General features: G+C 38.8%; 1 protein-coding gene across 3 annotated transcripts in view; it reads left to right on the top strand.

Moving 5' to 3' along the window:
- EIF4E (eukaryotic translation initiation factor 4E) overlaps positions 1-15,042 on the top strand; it is a 151,003-nt gene that overhangs the window by 115,003 nt on the left and 20,958 nt on the right. The window contains exons 1-2 of one of the 3 annotated variants that reach the window (XM_050790666.1): positions 6,044-6,163; positions 14,367-14,473. In XM_050790666.1, the coding sequence (XP_050646623.1) occupies positions 6,059-6,163; positions 14,367-14,473 (212 nt within the window). In that variant the 5' untranslated portion in view covers positions 6,044-6,058. Of the gene's footprint in view, positions 1-6,043; positions 6,164-8,920; positions 9,068-14,366; positions 14,474-15,042 lie in introns of those variants that run through there. The other 2 variants (XM_050790667.1, XM_050790665.1) reach the window with 2 other exon arrangements.

The following is a 15,042-nucleotide window of genomic DNA, read 5'->3' on the forward strand; positions in this document are numbered from 1 at the left end:
TGGGCGCAGTGACTCTATAATAGTAGCACTTTGGGAGGCTGAAGCAGGTGGATCACCTGAGGTCAGGAGTTCGAGATCAGCCTGGCCAACATGGCGAAAACCCATCTCTACTAAAAATACAAAAAATTAGCTGGACGTGGTGGTGGGTGCCTGTACCCAGCTACTTGGGAGGCTGAGGCAGGAGAATTGCTTGAACCCGGAAAGTGGAGGTTGCAGTGAGCCAAGATTGCGCCATTGCACTTCAGCCTGGGTGACAGAGCAAGATGCTGTCTAAAAAAAGAAAAAAAGAAATTTACAAAAATATGATATTCACGTAGGAAGGGATGGGTAGATTATTGGAATACACTGAGCCATCCAGGAGTAGTTTCAGATGTTTATTTGGGCTTTAATATAACTTTGTTATAATACATTTGGAATATTTAGATCAGTGTGAAAAAAATAATCTGTAATCTCAACAACTAAATGTTCTCTGAAAGTGAACTTTTTTTTTTTTTTTTTTTAACCATATCCCTCTTCGTACCTTTTCGTTTTTCCCTTTAAATACTTAATTTTCAGCTGGGTGCAGTAGCTCATGCCTGAAACCTCAACACTTTGGGAGGCTGAGGTGGGTGAATTGCGTAAGCCCAGGAATTCAAGACTAACTTAGGCAACATGGTGAAACCCTGTCTCTACTAAAAATATTAATACAAAAAACTAGCCAGGTGTGGTGGCATGCACCTGCAATCCCAGCTACTCAGGAGGCTTGGGCGGGAGGATTGATTGAGCCCTGGAGGTCGAGACTGCAGTGAGCTGTGATTGTGCCACAGCACTGAGGCCTGGGTATCAGAGCGAGACCCTGTCTCAAAAACTAACTGCTTAATTTTCTTAGAGCAGTTTTAGGTTCAGAGCAAAATTGAGCAGAAATTACAGTTCCTGTAACTTACTCCTTGCCCCTGTGCAGGAACAGCTTTCCCACTGTCAACATCCTGCAACAGAATGGCACATTTGTTAGAATTGATGAACCTAAATTGACATTATTGTCACCCAAAGTTCATACTTTACATTAGGGTTCACTCTTCATGTTGTACATTCTGTGGGTTTTGTCAAATGTATAATGACATATACCTATGATTATAATATCATACAGAATAATTTACTGCCCTAAAAATCCTCTCTGTTCTGCTTGTTTATACCCTCCCCACCAACCACTGATCTTTTTGTCTTTTCCAGAAAATCACAGAGTTACAATCATACAGTACGTAGCCTTTTCAGCTTAGCTTCTTTCACTTAGTAATATGCATTTAAGTTCCTTCTATGTCTTTTTATGGCTTGATAACTCATTTTATTTTAGCACTCAGTAATGTTTCATTTTCTGGATGTACTACAGTTTATTTAGGACTTCTTAATATAGGTCAAAAGCACAAAAATAGTGCTTCTTTTTTCTTTTTTCTTTTTTTTTTTTTTTTTTTTTTTTTTTGAGACAGAGTCTTGCTCTGTTGCCAGGCTGGAGTGTAGTGGCGTGGTCTCGGCTCACTGCAGCCTCCTCCTCCTGGGTTCCAGCGATTGTCCCGCCTCAGCCTCCAGATACCTGGGATTACAGGCACATGCCACCACGCCTGGCTAATTTTTGTATTTTTAGTAGAGATGAGTTTCACCATGTTGGCCAGGCTGGTCTTAAACTCCTGACCTCGTGATCCGCCCACCTTGGCCTCTCAAAGTGCTGGGATTACAGGCATGAACCACCACGCCTGGCCTTTTTTTTTTTTTTTTTTTTTTTTTTTAGTGCTCATTTTTATATGGTTCTGTAATCTGCTTTTCTCCACATTTGTGTTAGTTTTAAAGTAATTCTTACAAACATGTTTAGTGCTTACATTATAAATGCCATGGTTTATCTGTTACCTTTTGGGTATATCTGTTGATAGATGTATTGTCTCTTAGAAGTCTAATTACTAGGTTAAATAATGTAGATCTTTTTATTTTAATTTTACTATTTTTCTATTTTCCCATTTAGCTTTGACTTGGAACTCAGTAGATCCTTTTACGTTTGGAAGCTTGATAGTTTATTAACTTAAACTAAGTAAATAGAAGGTTGTATTCCACTCTGTAATCCTGGGGACATAAGAAACTGGCTATACCTGGTTTTGTAAATTTTTTTAAGGCATATATTTCTTCAAAATATTTTCTTTTGAAAGGTGATTTTAAAACCTTAGTACATAGAAAGGCAGGCGTGGTGGCTCACGCCTGTAATACTAGCAATTTCGAAGGCTGAGGCAGGAGGATCACTTGAGGCCAAGAGTTTGAGACCAGGCTGAGCAATATAGTGAGACCTGTCTCTAAAAATTTTCTGGGCATGCCTGTAGTCCCAGCTATTCAGGAGCATCTCTTGAGCCTAGGAGTTTGAGACTGCAGTGAGCTATGATTGCATCCCTGCACTCCAGCCTAAGTTAACAGTGATACCCTCCTCTGAAGGCAAAAAAAAAAAAAAAGAAAAAGAAAAAAAATCTGTTGGATAAGAAGTTGTTACAGAAAACAAAATGACCTTATTAAAGCTACAGTTTAAATTGAAATTATAACCTTTAACTTTTAAAAATGAACACATGTAATTTATTTATTTATTTTTTTGATACGGAGTTTTGCTCTGTTGCCCAGGCTGGAATGCAGTGACACTACCTTGGCTCACTGCAACCTCTGCCTCCCAGGTTCAAGCAATTCTCCTGAGTCAGCCTCCCGAGTAGCTGGGATTATGGGCATGTGCCACTATACCTGGCTAATTTTTGTATTTTTAGTAGAGACAGGGTTTCACCATGTTGGACCAGGCTGGTCTCGACCACCTGACCTCAGGCGATCCACCCATCTCAGCTTCCCAAAGTGCTGGGATTACAGGTGTGAGCCACTGCGCCCAGCCAAACACATAGAATTTTAACAGTAACTGCTCATTTGTTTGAACTGTGATATGTAAAGATAGATTTAAAAAAAAAAAAAACTAGAATTTAATTAGTATCATGAAATTTTAGTTATGTTTTCTAAGTTTTAAAATGTATAAACATTTAAATAGCAGTTAAATTCTTGAAAAGATTTGCCTTTCAAATACTTGCTATAAAGCTTTAAGGAATAATTGAAATGGAAAATACCGTGTTCCTGCAGTCAACAATTTTGTGCACTGGTCCTAATGCCATTTTAATGTTGATATATTTTGAATCATTTTTTACTTTTGTATAATGTTCAACGTATGTAAATTTTTCTTTGTTTTCTTTCTTTTTTTTTTTTGTTTTTGAGATGGAGTCTCGCTCTTTCACCATTCTGGAGTGCAATGGTGCGATCTCGGCTCACTGAAACCTCTGACTCCCTGGTTCAAGCGATTCTCCTGCCTCAGCCTCCTGAGTAGCTGGGATTACAGGCATGCACCACCAGGCCCAGCTAATTTTTGTATTTTTTAGTAGAGGCTGGGTTTCACCATGTTGTCCAGGATGGTCTCAATCTCCTGATCTCATGATCTGCCTGCGTCAGCCTCCCAAAGTGTTGGGATTACAGGCATGAGCCACCGTGCCTGGCCGTACGTAAATTTTTCTTTTTCTTTTTTCTTTTTTTTTTTTCTGAGACGGAGTTTTGCTCTTGTTGCCCAGGCTGGAGTGCAGTGGCGCGATCTCAGCTCGCTGCAACTTCCCTCTCCCAGGTTCAAGTGATTCTCCTGCTTCAGCCTCCTGAGTAACTGGTGTTACAGTCATGCGCCACCACGCCTGGCTAATTTTGTATTTTGGGTAGAGATGTGGTTTCACCAAGTTGGTCAGGTGGGTCTTGAACTCCTGACCTCGTGATCCACCTGCCTCTGCCTCCCAAAGTGCTGGAATTATATGCATGAGCCACCGCGCCCAGCCTGTAAATTTTTCTAGTTATTTTAAATTATGAATCTTCTGGTAGCCTTTGGTTTAAATAGTACTGACATTTAAATTTTATCATTAGCCTTATCATCCTAGTTCACACATCTGTTATTTCTTGTGTCTGTGTTATCACCTCCCCAAACCCAAACTGAATTTGTGATGTTGGCTTAAGCTGCATAATATGTGCAAAGTAATTTGATCAGTAGGTACATATTAGTGCTCCCTTAAGAATGTTCATTTAAAAAATTTATCTTAAAATGTTAAAAGGTGCCCACAAGTCTTCCTTTTTTCTTTTCTTTTTCTTTTTTTTTTTGAGACAATGTTTCACTCTCGTTGCCCAGGCTGGAGTGCAATGGCTTGATCTCAGCTCACTGCAACCTCTGCCTCCCAGGTTGTAGTGATTCTCCTGCCTCCACCTCCCGAGTAGCTGGGATTACAGGCATACGCGCCACCACGCCCGGCTAATTTTGTATTTTTAGTAGAGACAGGGTTTCTCCATGTTGGTCAGGCTGGTCTCGAACTCCCAACCTCAGGTGCTCCACCCGCCTCGGCCTCCCAAAGTGCTGGGATTACAGGCGTGAGCCACCATGCCTGGCCTCCTTCAACTCTTTCTAGTAGTTAAGAATGTGCTGGGCACGGTGGCTCACACCTGTAATCCCAACACTTTGAGAGGCTAAGGTGGGTGGATCACGAGGTCAGGAGTTCAAGACCAGTCTGACGGAGATGGTAAACCCCATCTCTACTAAAAATACAAAAATTAGCCAGGCGTTGTGGCAGGCGCCTGTAATCCCAGCTACTCGGGAGGCTGAGGCAGGAGAATCACTACAACCAGGAGACGGAAGTTGCAGTGAGCCGAGATCGTGCCACTGCACTCCAGCCTGGGCAACAGGGCAAGACTCCATCTCAAAGGGTTAAAAAAAAAAAAAAAAAAAAAAAAGGATGCATCCAAGTTTTAGGCTGGGCGTGGTGGCTTATTCCTGTAATCCCAGCACTTTAGGAGGCCGAGGCGGGTGGATCACTTGAGGTCAGGAGGAGTTCAAGACCAGTCTGGCCAACATGGTTGAAACCACATCTCTACTAAAAATACAAAAAAATGAGCCAGGTGTGGTGGTGCATGCCTGTAGTCCCAGCTACTCGTGAGGCTGAGGCAAGAGAACTGCTTGAACACAGGAGGCGGAGGTTACAGTGAGCCGAGATCATGCCACTGCACTCCAGCCTGTGTGACAGAGTGAGAATCTGTCTCAAAAAAAAAGAATCTATCCAAGTTTAAAAATTGTTTATTTGAAGATCAGAAATGCAAGTGTGAACTGTTGGGATTTTTTTTTAATTAATATGTTTAAGTATAGTTTGCTGAATATCCAGAAATATATAGCTCAGCAAACTTAATCATCTTGATTCACTCATGAGTTTAGTGCTACTTATTAATTTTGATCAAGTAATTAGGTTATTATTTAAATAAACAGCTATTGAATTTTTATAGTATTTTTGGACACTGCACAATTTGTACACATCATCACAACTCTTTTCTTTAGTAATCCAGCTACCAGTGATTTTTTGTTATTGTTTAGATGCCATTTTATATTAATTGAAAAGCACTTTAAGAAGTACTGTCTTTTGAATCATAATTGATACATGATGTCTCAGGGTCTTTTACGTGAAAAAATTTTTTCCATGTGAGCAGTGTTTTAATGTTGAAAGATTTGTATTTTGCTAAATCTCCATGTGTTGTTTTTTTACTTCAACTTTCTAGGTTAAGGGAGGAGTACAAAAGTCATAGTTTTGATCCTTTATTACAGGTAAGGAAGACCTGCAAAATCCACAGCCACATTTTCATGAGTGATGCCATATTAGCTGGTATTCCTTTACTATAAATATATGTTTCAAAGCTAAAACCAAAACAGTTTAATAGAGGCAACTTTTCAGTGTTTTACCAAATTTTTTATTCCTTGCAAGACAGGTGGTAAGACTATAGTTGTTCTTGTGTACTAGTTAATTAATTACACTAATTTACATATGGGAGGGTGCTGTGAGGAAATGCATGGTTTCTTGAAAAGAACTGGGGACTGACAGCCACCTCCTCCATGGTTACCCTGGCTCTTTGTCCCACCCTTCTCATGGTGCTTGAGGGACCATGGCTAATCCTGGCCTGAGACAAATTAAGACTACTGTGGTGAAGCAGTTGGTCAAAAAAAAAGTGATGCATGAAAAAGAAGCAAAACAACAAGAAGAAAAGAAAAAAAATGAAAGCTAAAGATGGTGAAAATTATGCCATTAAAAAGCAGGCAGAAATTCTGCAAGAATCCCAGGTGATAAGCTCTGATTGCCAGCACAGGTTGGAAGCTGCATAGTTCTTTGGCGGATGTTAGAAAGTGAAAAAGACTTGAAAAAGGCTGAGGAATATAAAGAACATTTAGTACTGGATTCAGTAAAGTTAGAAGCCTGAAACTTTTCTGTACGGAATGTTTTTTGCATTAAATCATGGGGTCCAGTTTACATTTCATTATTTTTGACCACTGCTGTGTGTTCAAGTGTGAAAACGTGATTCTTTTTATGTGATTGTATACATTTCTTTGCCTGATTTAATATGTCAAATGAAGGACAAAACTGAGAACTGAGTGGATACTACAAAGGAACAGAAAAGTATGAAGTCTGTTTACATATTTCTATTAAATAATGTTCTCATTAAAGTTATTTGTACACATAAAAGAGGTTTTTACTTACACTTACCTGTATATGTGAGATATTTGACCAATGGGTATTTAGGGTCCTGTTGTGCATAATAATACAAACTGACTATATAGTTGCTTTTTTTTCCTGGTGGTGGATTTTTTTGTGTGTCTGGGAGGAAGGGTGAGTTGTACCATTCATGCCTCTTTTACTAGTGTACTGGCAGTGACGTGCATTGGCAAGATGAGCAAAGGTGTTGAGCCTGAGGCTGTAGAGCAGAGCACAGTGTATATTATAGACTTATGTTGCCTAGAAAGAGAATCTTTGTAACCATATAATTTATTATTCAGTCCTGGCAACCTTTGGGAGTGAATGAGAGTTCTATTAACAATTATACTGAAACAACAAACAGGTAGAACTAGGACATGTGGTGTTCTTAGCCGTAAACCCTGGTAGTCCCGGATTTAAATGACATGTTTACTTTTCCAGGACTTCAGATTTGTCTGAAGAGTGGAGAGAATAATGGTTGTTTCACAGGATCATGAATATTGACTAGATTGAGATGATTTATAGTATGTTGAGGTAGTATGTATGCAAATAATGTAGCACATGGCCTGGTAGTCGCTGCTTAGTAAATGTTACCTATCAAGTAAAAACTCATAGTTTGGATGAGGTGTGAGCTTTTCAAAATCATAAAGCACCACCCTTTTCTGTTCTTACTGTGTCTATCTATCCTTCTGCTCATTATTTCATACCTTTATTTAATATAGTGCCTTCAGTTTACTAGAATGTTGTATTAGTACCTTGTAGAAATAATTGCAGCTGTCTTTGAAATATGTAGCATTTACATTTCTAGTATGGACACAGCTGGTCTTTCCAGTTTAGCTACAGAAAGTGAAGGAAGGGGGAATATAAGGAAGCGCTACTGAATATGGGTCACCAGTCATGTTGTTACCCATTATTTGATGCTATAGCATTGACTGAACACATTTATTTTGTGTCATCAGGAAGGGGGAGAGTGTTGGTATCAGAATTATTTAGGTGTGGTAATAAGTCATCTGGGTAGTTATTTCTAAGTTAATCACGAGTTCTTTCTCTTTCCATATCCCCACTTAACTGTGTATATGATTGGGGGTGTGGGGAAGGTCTGGTGTAAGGATTTGAGGATAGATAGAAATTATTGAGCCAGGACAAAAATTTAGAGAGCATACCCTAGATAGTTTAGGTTTCTACTCCCTGTTCAGTATATTACTGGGATATGAATGTTAGTGATTTATCTTCTATTGTTCTTGAAATTTCCTCATCTTAAAATTTAAAGGACTAGCCGAACTTCTTCCAGAGTTTGAAGTCTAGTTCAGCATGCCACATTTACTCAGCTCTTACCTTTCTGAACTCTTAGGTTAATGTCATCTCAAGTACTGATTGCTAATGGTAACTGACAGTTATTGATCACTTAAGTGCCAGACTCTTGGATTGTTGATTAAAACCTACACAGCACTTTTTACAAGGGAAGAAACTGATCCTTACAGGGGTTTTAAGGGCTTGCCCTAGATCACTTAAATAATCCCTGTTGTTCTCTGAAAATTTTCTCCTATCATACTCATCTTAAGACTTAAAGGACTCATCCAGTTGGGGTTAGAGGTGGATCCAGACTGTGTTGTTGAGATACCCATTTTGCAATATGGCTCCTAGTGCACCAGGGATTGGTAAACCTGGGATTTCTTTTTCTGTTATCAGAGGAAAACTGTGGTAGTGAAGTCAGAGCCTGGTATACAGATACCTGGTACATATATAGATGGTATGTGAATAAATGTGCCTGATACATAATTTCTTTCTTCCTCTAGCCCCTTTTTTTGTGCTTTATTTTGATGCTTGATTTCAATGTCCTTTATGCTGTTCCTTGGTAATAAATAGTTCAGCTCAATGCTACATTTTAGCCATTCATGAGGCCAAAGATATGATGCCTTCGGTACAGAAAAGGGGAAATATGGTATCTGGGAGTACCTTTAAAAGTAGGAAAAGTAGGTTTCTTCACTTGAATGTTACTTTAAAATGACTTTATATTGCATTAATCGTTATTGTTCTGGGAGGAATACCTATATCTACATATATCAGAAAAAATTTAGGAAGGAGGAAAGTGATAAATATAATGTAAAAAATTTTTTTTCTTTCTAAAACAAATCATATAAAACAATTCAGCATAGTGTCTGGCCATACCGTTTGCTCTGAATAAAAATTTGCAGAATGGCAAGCCAGGTAACCGCTTAAAATTTTTAGCTACTTTATAAAAAGCAATCCTTATTTTGCATTTCCCATGTACCAGACAGTTTAAATGCTTTTGTTTTTTAATTCATTTAATCCCCATGGTGATCCTAGGAGATAAATGTCACAATGCCCATTTTAAGATGAGGAAGTTGAGGCCACAAAAGTTACTTGCTCTGAATTTACAGCTGTGAATGGCAGAGCTGGGATTCCAACATGGGGAACGTGGCTCTAGAGGGTGTGATCTGAAGCAGTGCATCTCATATTCTGACGACAAACTGGTTTGTGTTTGTTTTTAAATTTTCATTTAATTTAATTTTTTAGAGACAGAGTCTTACTCTGTCAGCCAGGCTGGAGTGCAGTGGTGCTGTCTTAGCTCACTGCAGTCTTTGAACTCCTGGGCTCAAGTGGTGCTCCTCTTTTGGCCTCCTGGGCTCAAGAGATCCTCCTGCTTTGGCCTCCCGAGGTGTTGGGATTACAGGGGTGAGCCACCATGCCTGGCCTTTTCTTTTTTTTAAATTTCTAATATAATACTTTTGTAAAATTATAAAGATGAAGACATGCATACAAAATGTAAGCCTGAATTTGATTAGTTTCAGCAGATAAAAAATTGTCAAATTGCTACAAATTTCCAAAGTGTTTACTTTGCATTTCTATACTTAACCTCACTGTCAACCATAACCAGTTTGTGGACCAGTAGTAGTAGTCTGTGGACTATACCTTGAGTTATTGGTTCAAACCATTAACCAGTGCCTAGGGGGACTACTGATTATTACATACTTCAAATAAGGTGTTGGGTGATTTGTCTTAACCCGGAAAAAAATTTTTTGGAAGTTCCTGTGAGTAAATATTTGTTGAATGAAGGTAATGGAGTACACAAATGGGGTCTTCTGAGGGGGATGCTCATCATTATTTCTAGAAGAAATGGTTTATATGTGTATTTGGGTTGAGAATTGCTGAGAAATCTTGAATGTTCCAAACCGTGGAAAAGCGCATCATGGTTTTGAAATTTAAGCAATGTAGACTTGAACATGATGAGGAGAATCTAAAGTTTAGTCAGATTTATTGAAAACATCACAGAATGATGCTAGATCTGGGAAATATTTACCTCTATAATATTAGGATTGTCCCATAAGATTAATATTATACCTGTGCTAGTTTTTGCAGAATGTAGTAAAAAGCTACCTGACATTCTTTGCAGCCAATTGTTAGACTTTTCTTGCCCTTGCTCGCTTTTTTTCTTCACTTTCAACTTTCTCTTGTTGCTATGACAGTTTATTCAGCCCTGGGTTTGCTAAATTACAATACTGAACATTTTTATTTGAAGCTGATAAACTGAGCAAATCTTCAACCAGGTTTAATACTTTGCTCTCAAATTGGTTATCTTTTTCTGTTCCCTTACTTGCCATTTGTATTTAATCTCTTTGACCTTCTAGTTAATGGCTTTCATTGCCCCCAAGATGAAAGCTACACTTTTAGCCTGACTTCTGAGGCCTTTAACAATCTCACTCCAACCTACCATTCTAGCTCTGGTTTCACGAACCCTCTCTTTCAGCCACATTGGTTACTACCTGGATGAACACAGCACCATCCCATGGCCTCGCTCTTACTCCCTATTCTACCCACCTAAAATGTGTTACACAATGCTTTTTCAAGGGAAGATTGCCTATTTTAGGTTAAAAATGTGTTTGATTACTTTGAGATTAGCCATAATCTGCTAAATTAGTCTTTACTTTTTTGTCCAGATAGTTTATAAACCTAGAAATGTTAGTCATTTAATTTTTTTCCTTTTAATTCCTCAGTAGAACCTGAGATTGGTCATTTAGAATGTAATTTCCAGTGAAATTTGCTCATTGAGAAAACACCAGCCTAAGAGAGTAGAGAGAGGAATATGGTAGGATTTTGCAGTAGAGTTTTGTTTTTAAACTGAATGCAAACTTAAAACTATTTAGTGTCTACAGGAAGCAACCTTAAAAATAAGGTTATATATCTTAAAATAGAACTTGTTTCTTGAACTGTTTTTTAGTTCCCATGTAGATCATACGAAAAGAAGACTGTCTATGCCCAATAAAAATTTTTATGGTATTTCACATCATTTGTTTGAAAATCTAATATGTTTATATAATTAAAAGTGAAGACTAAAGATTTTAAATTAGTATACTTACTGATTCATACATACACACACATTTCAAAATGTGTAGCTCCTTTTTTAAGTTGTTGGAAAAGTACAAAATTATGTGTCCTTTTTTGTTTTGTTTTGTTTTGTTTTGAGATGGAGTTTTGCTCTTGTTGCCCAGGCAGGAGTGCAGTGGCACGATCTCTGATCACTGCAATTTCTGCCTCCTGGGTTCAAGCAATTCTCTTGCTTCAGCCTCCCGAGTAGCTGGAATTACAGGCACACGCCACTGCGCCCAGCTAATTTTTGCATTTTTAGTAGAGATGGGGTTTCACCATGTTGGCCAGGCTGGTCTTGAACTCCTGACCTTAGGTGATCCACCTGCCTCGGCCTCCCAAAGTGCTGGGTTTACAGCACTGAGTCACCGTGCCTGGCCAATTATGTGTTCTTAATATGAAGACTAGTATCAGTTACTTACAGTGCGACTTTTATTTTAATTCAAAATAACACTTTTAAAATTCTAGAAACTGGATATGTTTTTCCTGAGTGATAACTTGCTTTTAATTCCTATATGTCCAAAGATTTGATGCCATCTTAGTCTTTCATCATTTTCCCAATAATGAAAAGAATGGAATAACATAAAAGAAGGGAAAGTACTACATTATTTTGGACACCTTAAACTTGTAATTAGTCATATTGTAACTCACTGTTTATGTGCTGCTGAGGTGAAAGGTTTAAATAAGTATTGTGAATGGTTTATAGTGAGGATTTTGAGCTTGTGAATAAATATAAGAGAATTTACAGTGCTATTTAACTTTGAGAGGAAGAATATCTTTTACTGGCATATTCAACATTGAAAACCCCTGTATGCCTAACCTTGTGGTAGGACCATCATTATGTGAAACCCCAAAACATATTATAATCATTGCTCCTTTAAACTGTTAATGGTCGTTTATATAGGATATTTACCTTTTCAAGTGCTTGTCATTCTTTTTGCATCTCCATCTGGGATCTTTTTTCTGCAGGCTGAAGACTTTTCTTTGGTATTCCTTTTTGGATCTGAGAGAGAGAGGGTTGTTTCTTTTTCTTTCTTCCCCTTCCTTCACTGGGTCTCACTGTATTGCTGAAGCTGTTTTCAAACTCCTGGACTCAAGCAGTCCTCTCGCCTTGGCCTCTCAAAGTGCTGGAGTCACAGACATAAGTCCCTGTACCCATTCTACTTATGTTTCACAAATACTGTGCAGTCTCTAGTTTTGGCTCAGCTGTTCTTGTTCTCTGTTAGGCCAACCAGAGTTACACTCTGAAAGTGCCAGTTTAGAAGTTAGCCAAAAACCTGTGAGGGATTTTTACATATATTGAGGAGCCCACTTCTCATCTACAGCAGTTTTTCTCTGGTACCCTGTCCCCTAAAGCCTACCTGCCTGCCAGTCTCTCATTGTTTTCATTGAGACTCCCACTGTCTGCCTGGAAACCCATCATTAATTTTAAGCTAGTGGGATAGGAAATGGCATTCAGTAATTATCATCTGTTTGAACACTTAAATTTACTGGTAAGTAAATGTTGATAAAAATGTTTGGTTTTAAGGCATTAATTACTGTATGTCAATTTTCAGGCCTTAACCATTCTATGTAAACATTTAAATTTATTCAGTTAAGTAATGAAGTCAATAAGTTCCTATTGGGTTAAGTACTGTGATTACTGAGTGAGATCAAGACAGGGTCTCTGTTCTGGGTGACTTTATAGGCTAATAGAAATTCTTATACATGTCATATGTTGATAAGAAAAAACATATCCGTTAGGAGGCTGAGGTGGGAGGATCGCTTGAGCTCAGGAGTTTGAGACCAGCCTGGCCAACATGGTAAGACTTTGTCTATACTAAAAATAAAAAAGAATTAGCCAGGTATCGTGGTGCCTATCTGTAGTCCCAGTTACCCTTGAGACTCAGGCAAGGTGGTGCCTATCTGTAGTCCCAGTTACCCTTGAGACTGAGGCAAGAAGATTGCTTGAGCCAGGGAAATTGAGGCTGCAGTGAGCTATGATTACCCACTGCACCCAGTCTGGATAACAGAGTGAGACCCCATCTCTAAGAAACATAAAATACAGGAAAACCCATATTCTTTCAAATAAGTATTTACCACCTTTCTGCTTTCTGAGGTCTTTTAGATAATAAATATTCGAGTTACATATCTTATTATGTTAACATAGATCTCTATTGTTTGCTGCTTCAGTCTGATTTCTAAACACTTGTTGCATTGCCCTTTTTTTGGTATCAGTCTTTGTCCTAGTGCCTTTCTTTGGCTTTTTTCTTTTGTTGACAATTTATGATAGTATGAAGAGCTACATGGAAGAATGTGGTGAACAACTATTTTAAATTACTGTCCCCAGGCTTGTTTTCTTTCTGATATTTTTAGATGACATTGTTAATTATGCCTAGCCTAAGAGAAGATTTAAGTTCAAGCCAATGTCCATCTTGTTAGGGCCCACTGAAAATATTAAGCTGCCAAACTTTTAGGTTACCATAGGGTAAACAGTATGCCATGAAGGTAAGACCTGCATATCATTGACTTGATCACTTTACAAAGCTTTTTTGTCATCATAATATAGTTTTGTTTTGTTTGTTTGTTTTTGAGACAGGGTCTTGCCGTGTTGCCCAGGCTGGTCTCAAACTCCTGGTCTCAAGCAATCCTCCTGTTAATCTCCCGAGTAGCTGGGATTATAGGGATGCACCACTGTGCCCAGTGATATAGTTGTTATACTCTTGAAACTTTAGTTTTAATCCTCTATCCTTCCTGATACCCCCTTCAATACCATATGCAGTATCTCAATATGATGGTATGTTAAGAAAAATAGCAGATTTTCCCAACTTTGTTGCATAGTCTGTGACTGTCTTCCTGCTATTTAAAAAAAAAGTGCAAGTGGAAGGGTAACTATAAATATCATTACATTTTCAGATTTGAGAAATCCTTTTCTTTTTGCTCTTAATGAATAGATATGAGAATAGAGAATGGTTCTTTAGAGGTTGGTCTGGGTGGTCTGTTTTATGAAGCAATCTGCTTTAATTCCTTTTTTAAAAATATCAGTGCCGGGCGTGGTGGCTCATGCCTGTAATCCCAGCACTTTGGGACGCCAGGGTGGGCGGATCACGAGGTCAGGAGTTCAAGACCAGCCTGACGAACATGGTGAAACCCCATCTCTACTAAAAATAGAAAAATTAGCCAGGCATGGTGGCACACAGCTGTAATCCCAGTTACTCAGGAGGCTGAGGCAGGAGAACTGCTTGAACCTGGGAGGAGGAGGTTGCAGTGAGCCAAGATCGCACGATTGCACTCCGGCCTGGGCAACAGAGAGACTCTTGTCTCAAAAAAAAAAAAAAAAAAATATCAGCATGTCAGTTCAGGTTTAGTTAGAATATTGCTGTCATAGATGTCTTAAGAAATTTAATGTTTCATATTATTTTCCACTAGGAAACCACCCCTACTCCTAATCCCCCGACTACGGAAGAGGAGAAAACGGAATCTAATCAGGAGGTTGCTAACCCAGAACACTATATTAAACATCCTCTACAGAACAGGTAAGCTTTCTGACACTTAGGTTTTCTGAGTTAGGCCACAAGGTAAATGGTGAATAGGGCAAGTTTGAAGGCAAAGTTAGATTATGAGACTAGTTTTAGATATGCTAAGGTTGAGGGTTCTGTTTTCATTTGGATGATCCATGACCAGCAGACAGTTTCATGTGTGAGTCTTGAGTTCAAAAGGAACTATGTGAGAGATTAGTTTGAAAAGTATTGGTCATAATGGAAGCCACATTAGTAAATGAGTTCCCTTAAGGAGAAGTGCACTTGACTCATGACAAAGACCTGGGATACTAGCATCACATAGGGGGCTTTTGTTGAAGAAGAATACCTATGAAGGATGGACATACAAAGACAGTGGTGGTTGCCCAGCATGGTGGTTCTCGCCTATAAACCCAGCACTTTAGGAGGTGGAGGCGGGCGGATCACCTGAGGTCAGGAGTTTGAGACCAACCTGGCCAACATGGTGAAACCCCGTCTCTACTAAAAATACAAAAATTAGCTGGGCGTGGTGGCAGGCGCCTGTAATCCCAGCTGCTTGGGAGGCTGAGGTGAGATAATTGCTTGAA

This window comes from Macaca thibetana, chromosome 5 (genome assembly GCF_024542745.1).
Source record: "Macaca thibetana thibetana isolate TM-01 chromosome 5, ASM2454274v1, whole genome shotgun sequence".
Lineage (NCBI taxonomy): Eukaryota > Metazoa > Chordata > Mammalia > Primates > Cercopithecidae > Macaca > Macaca thibetana.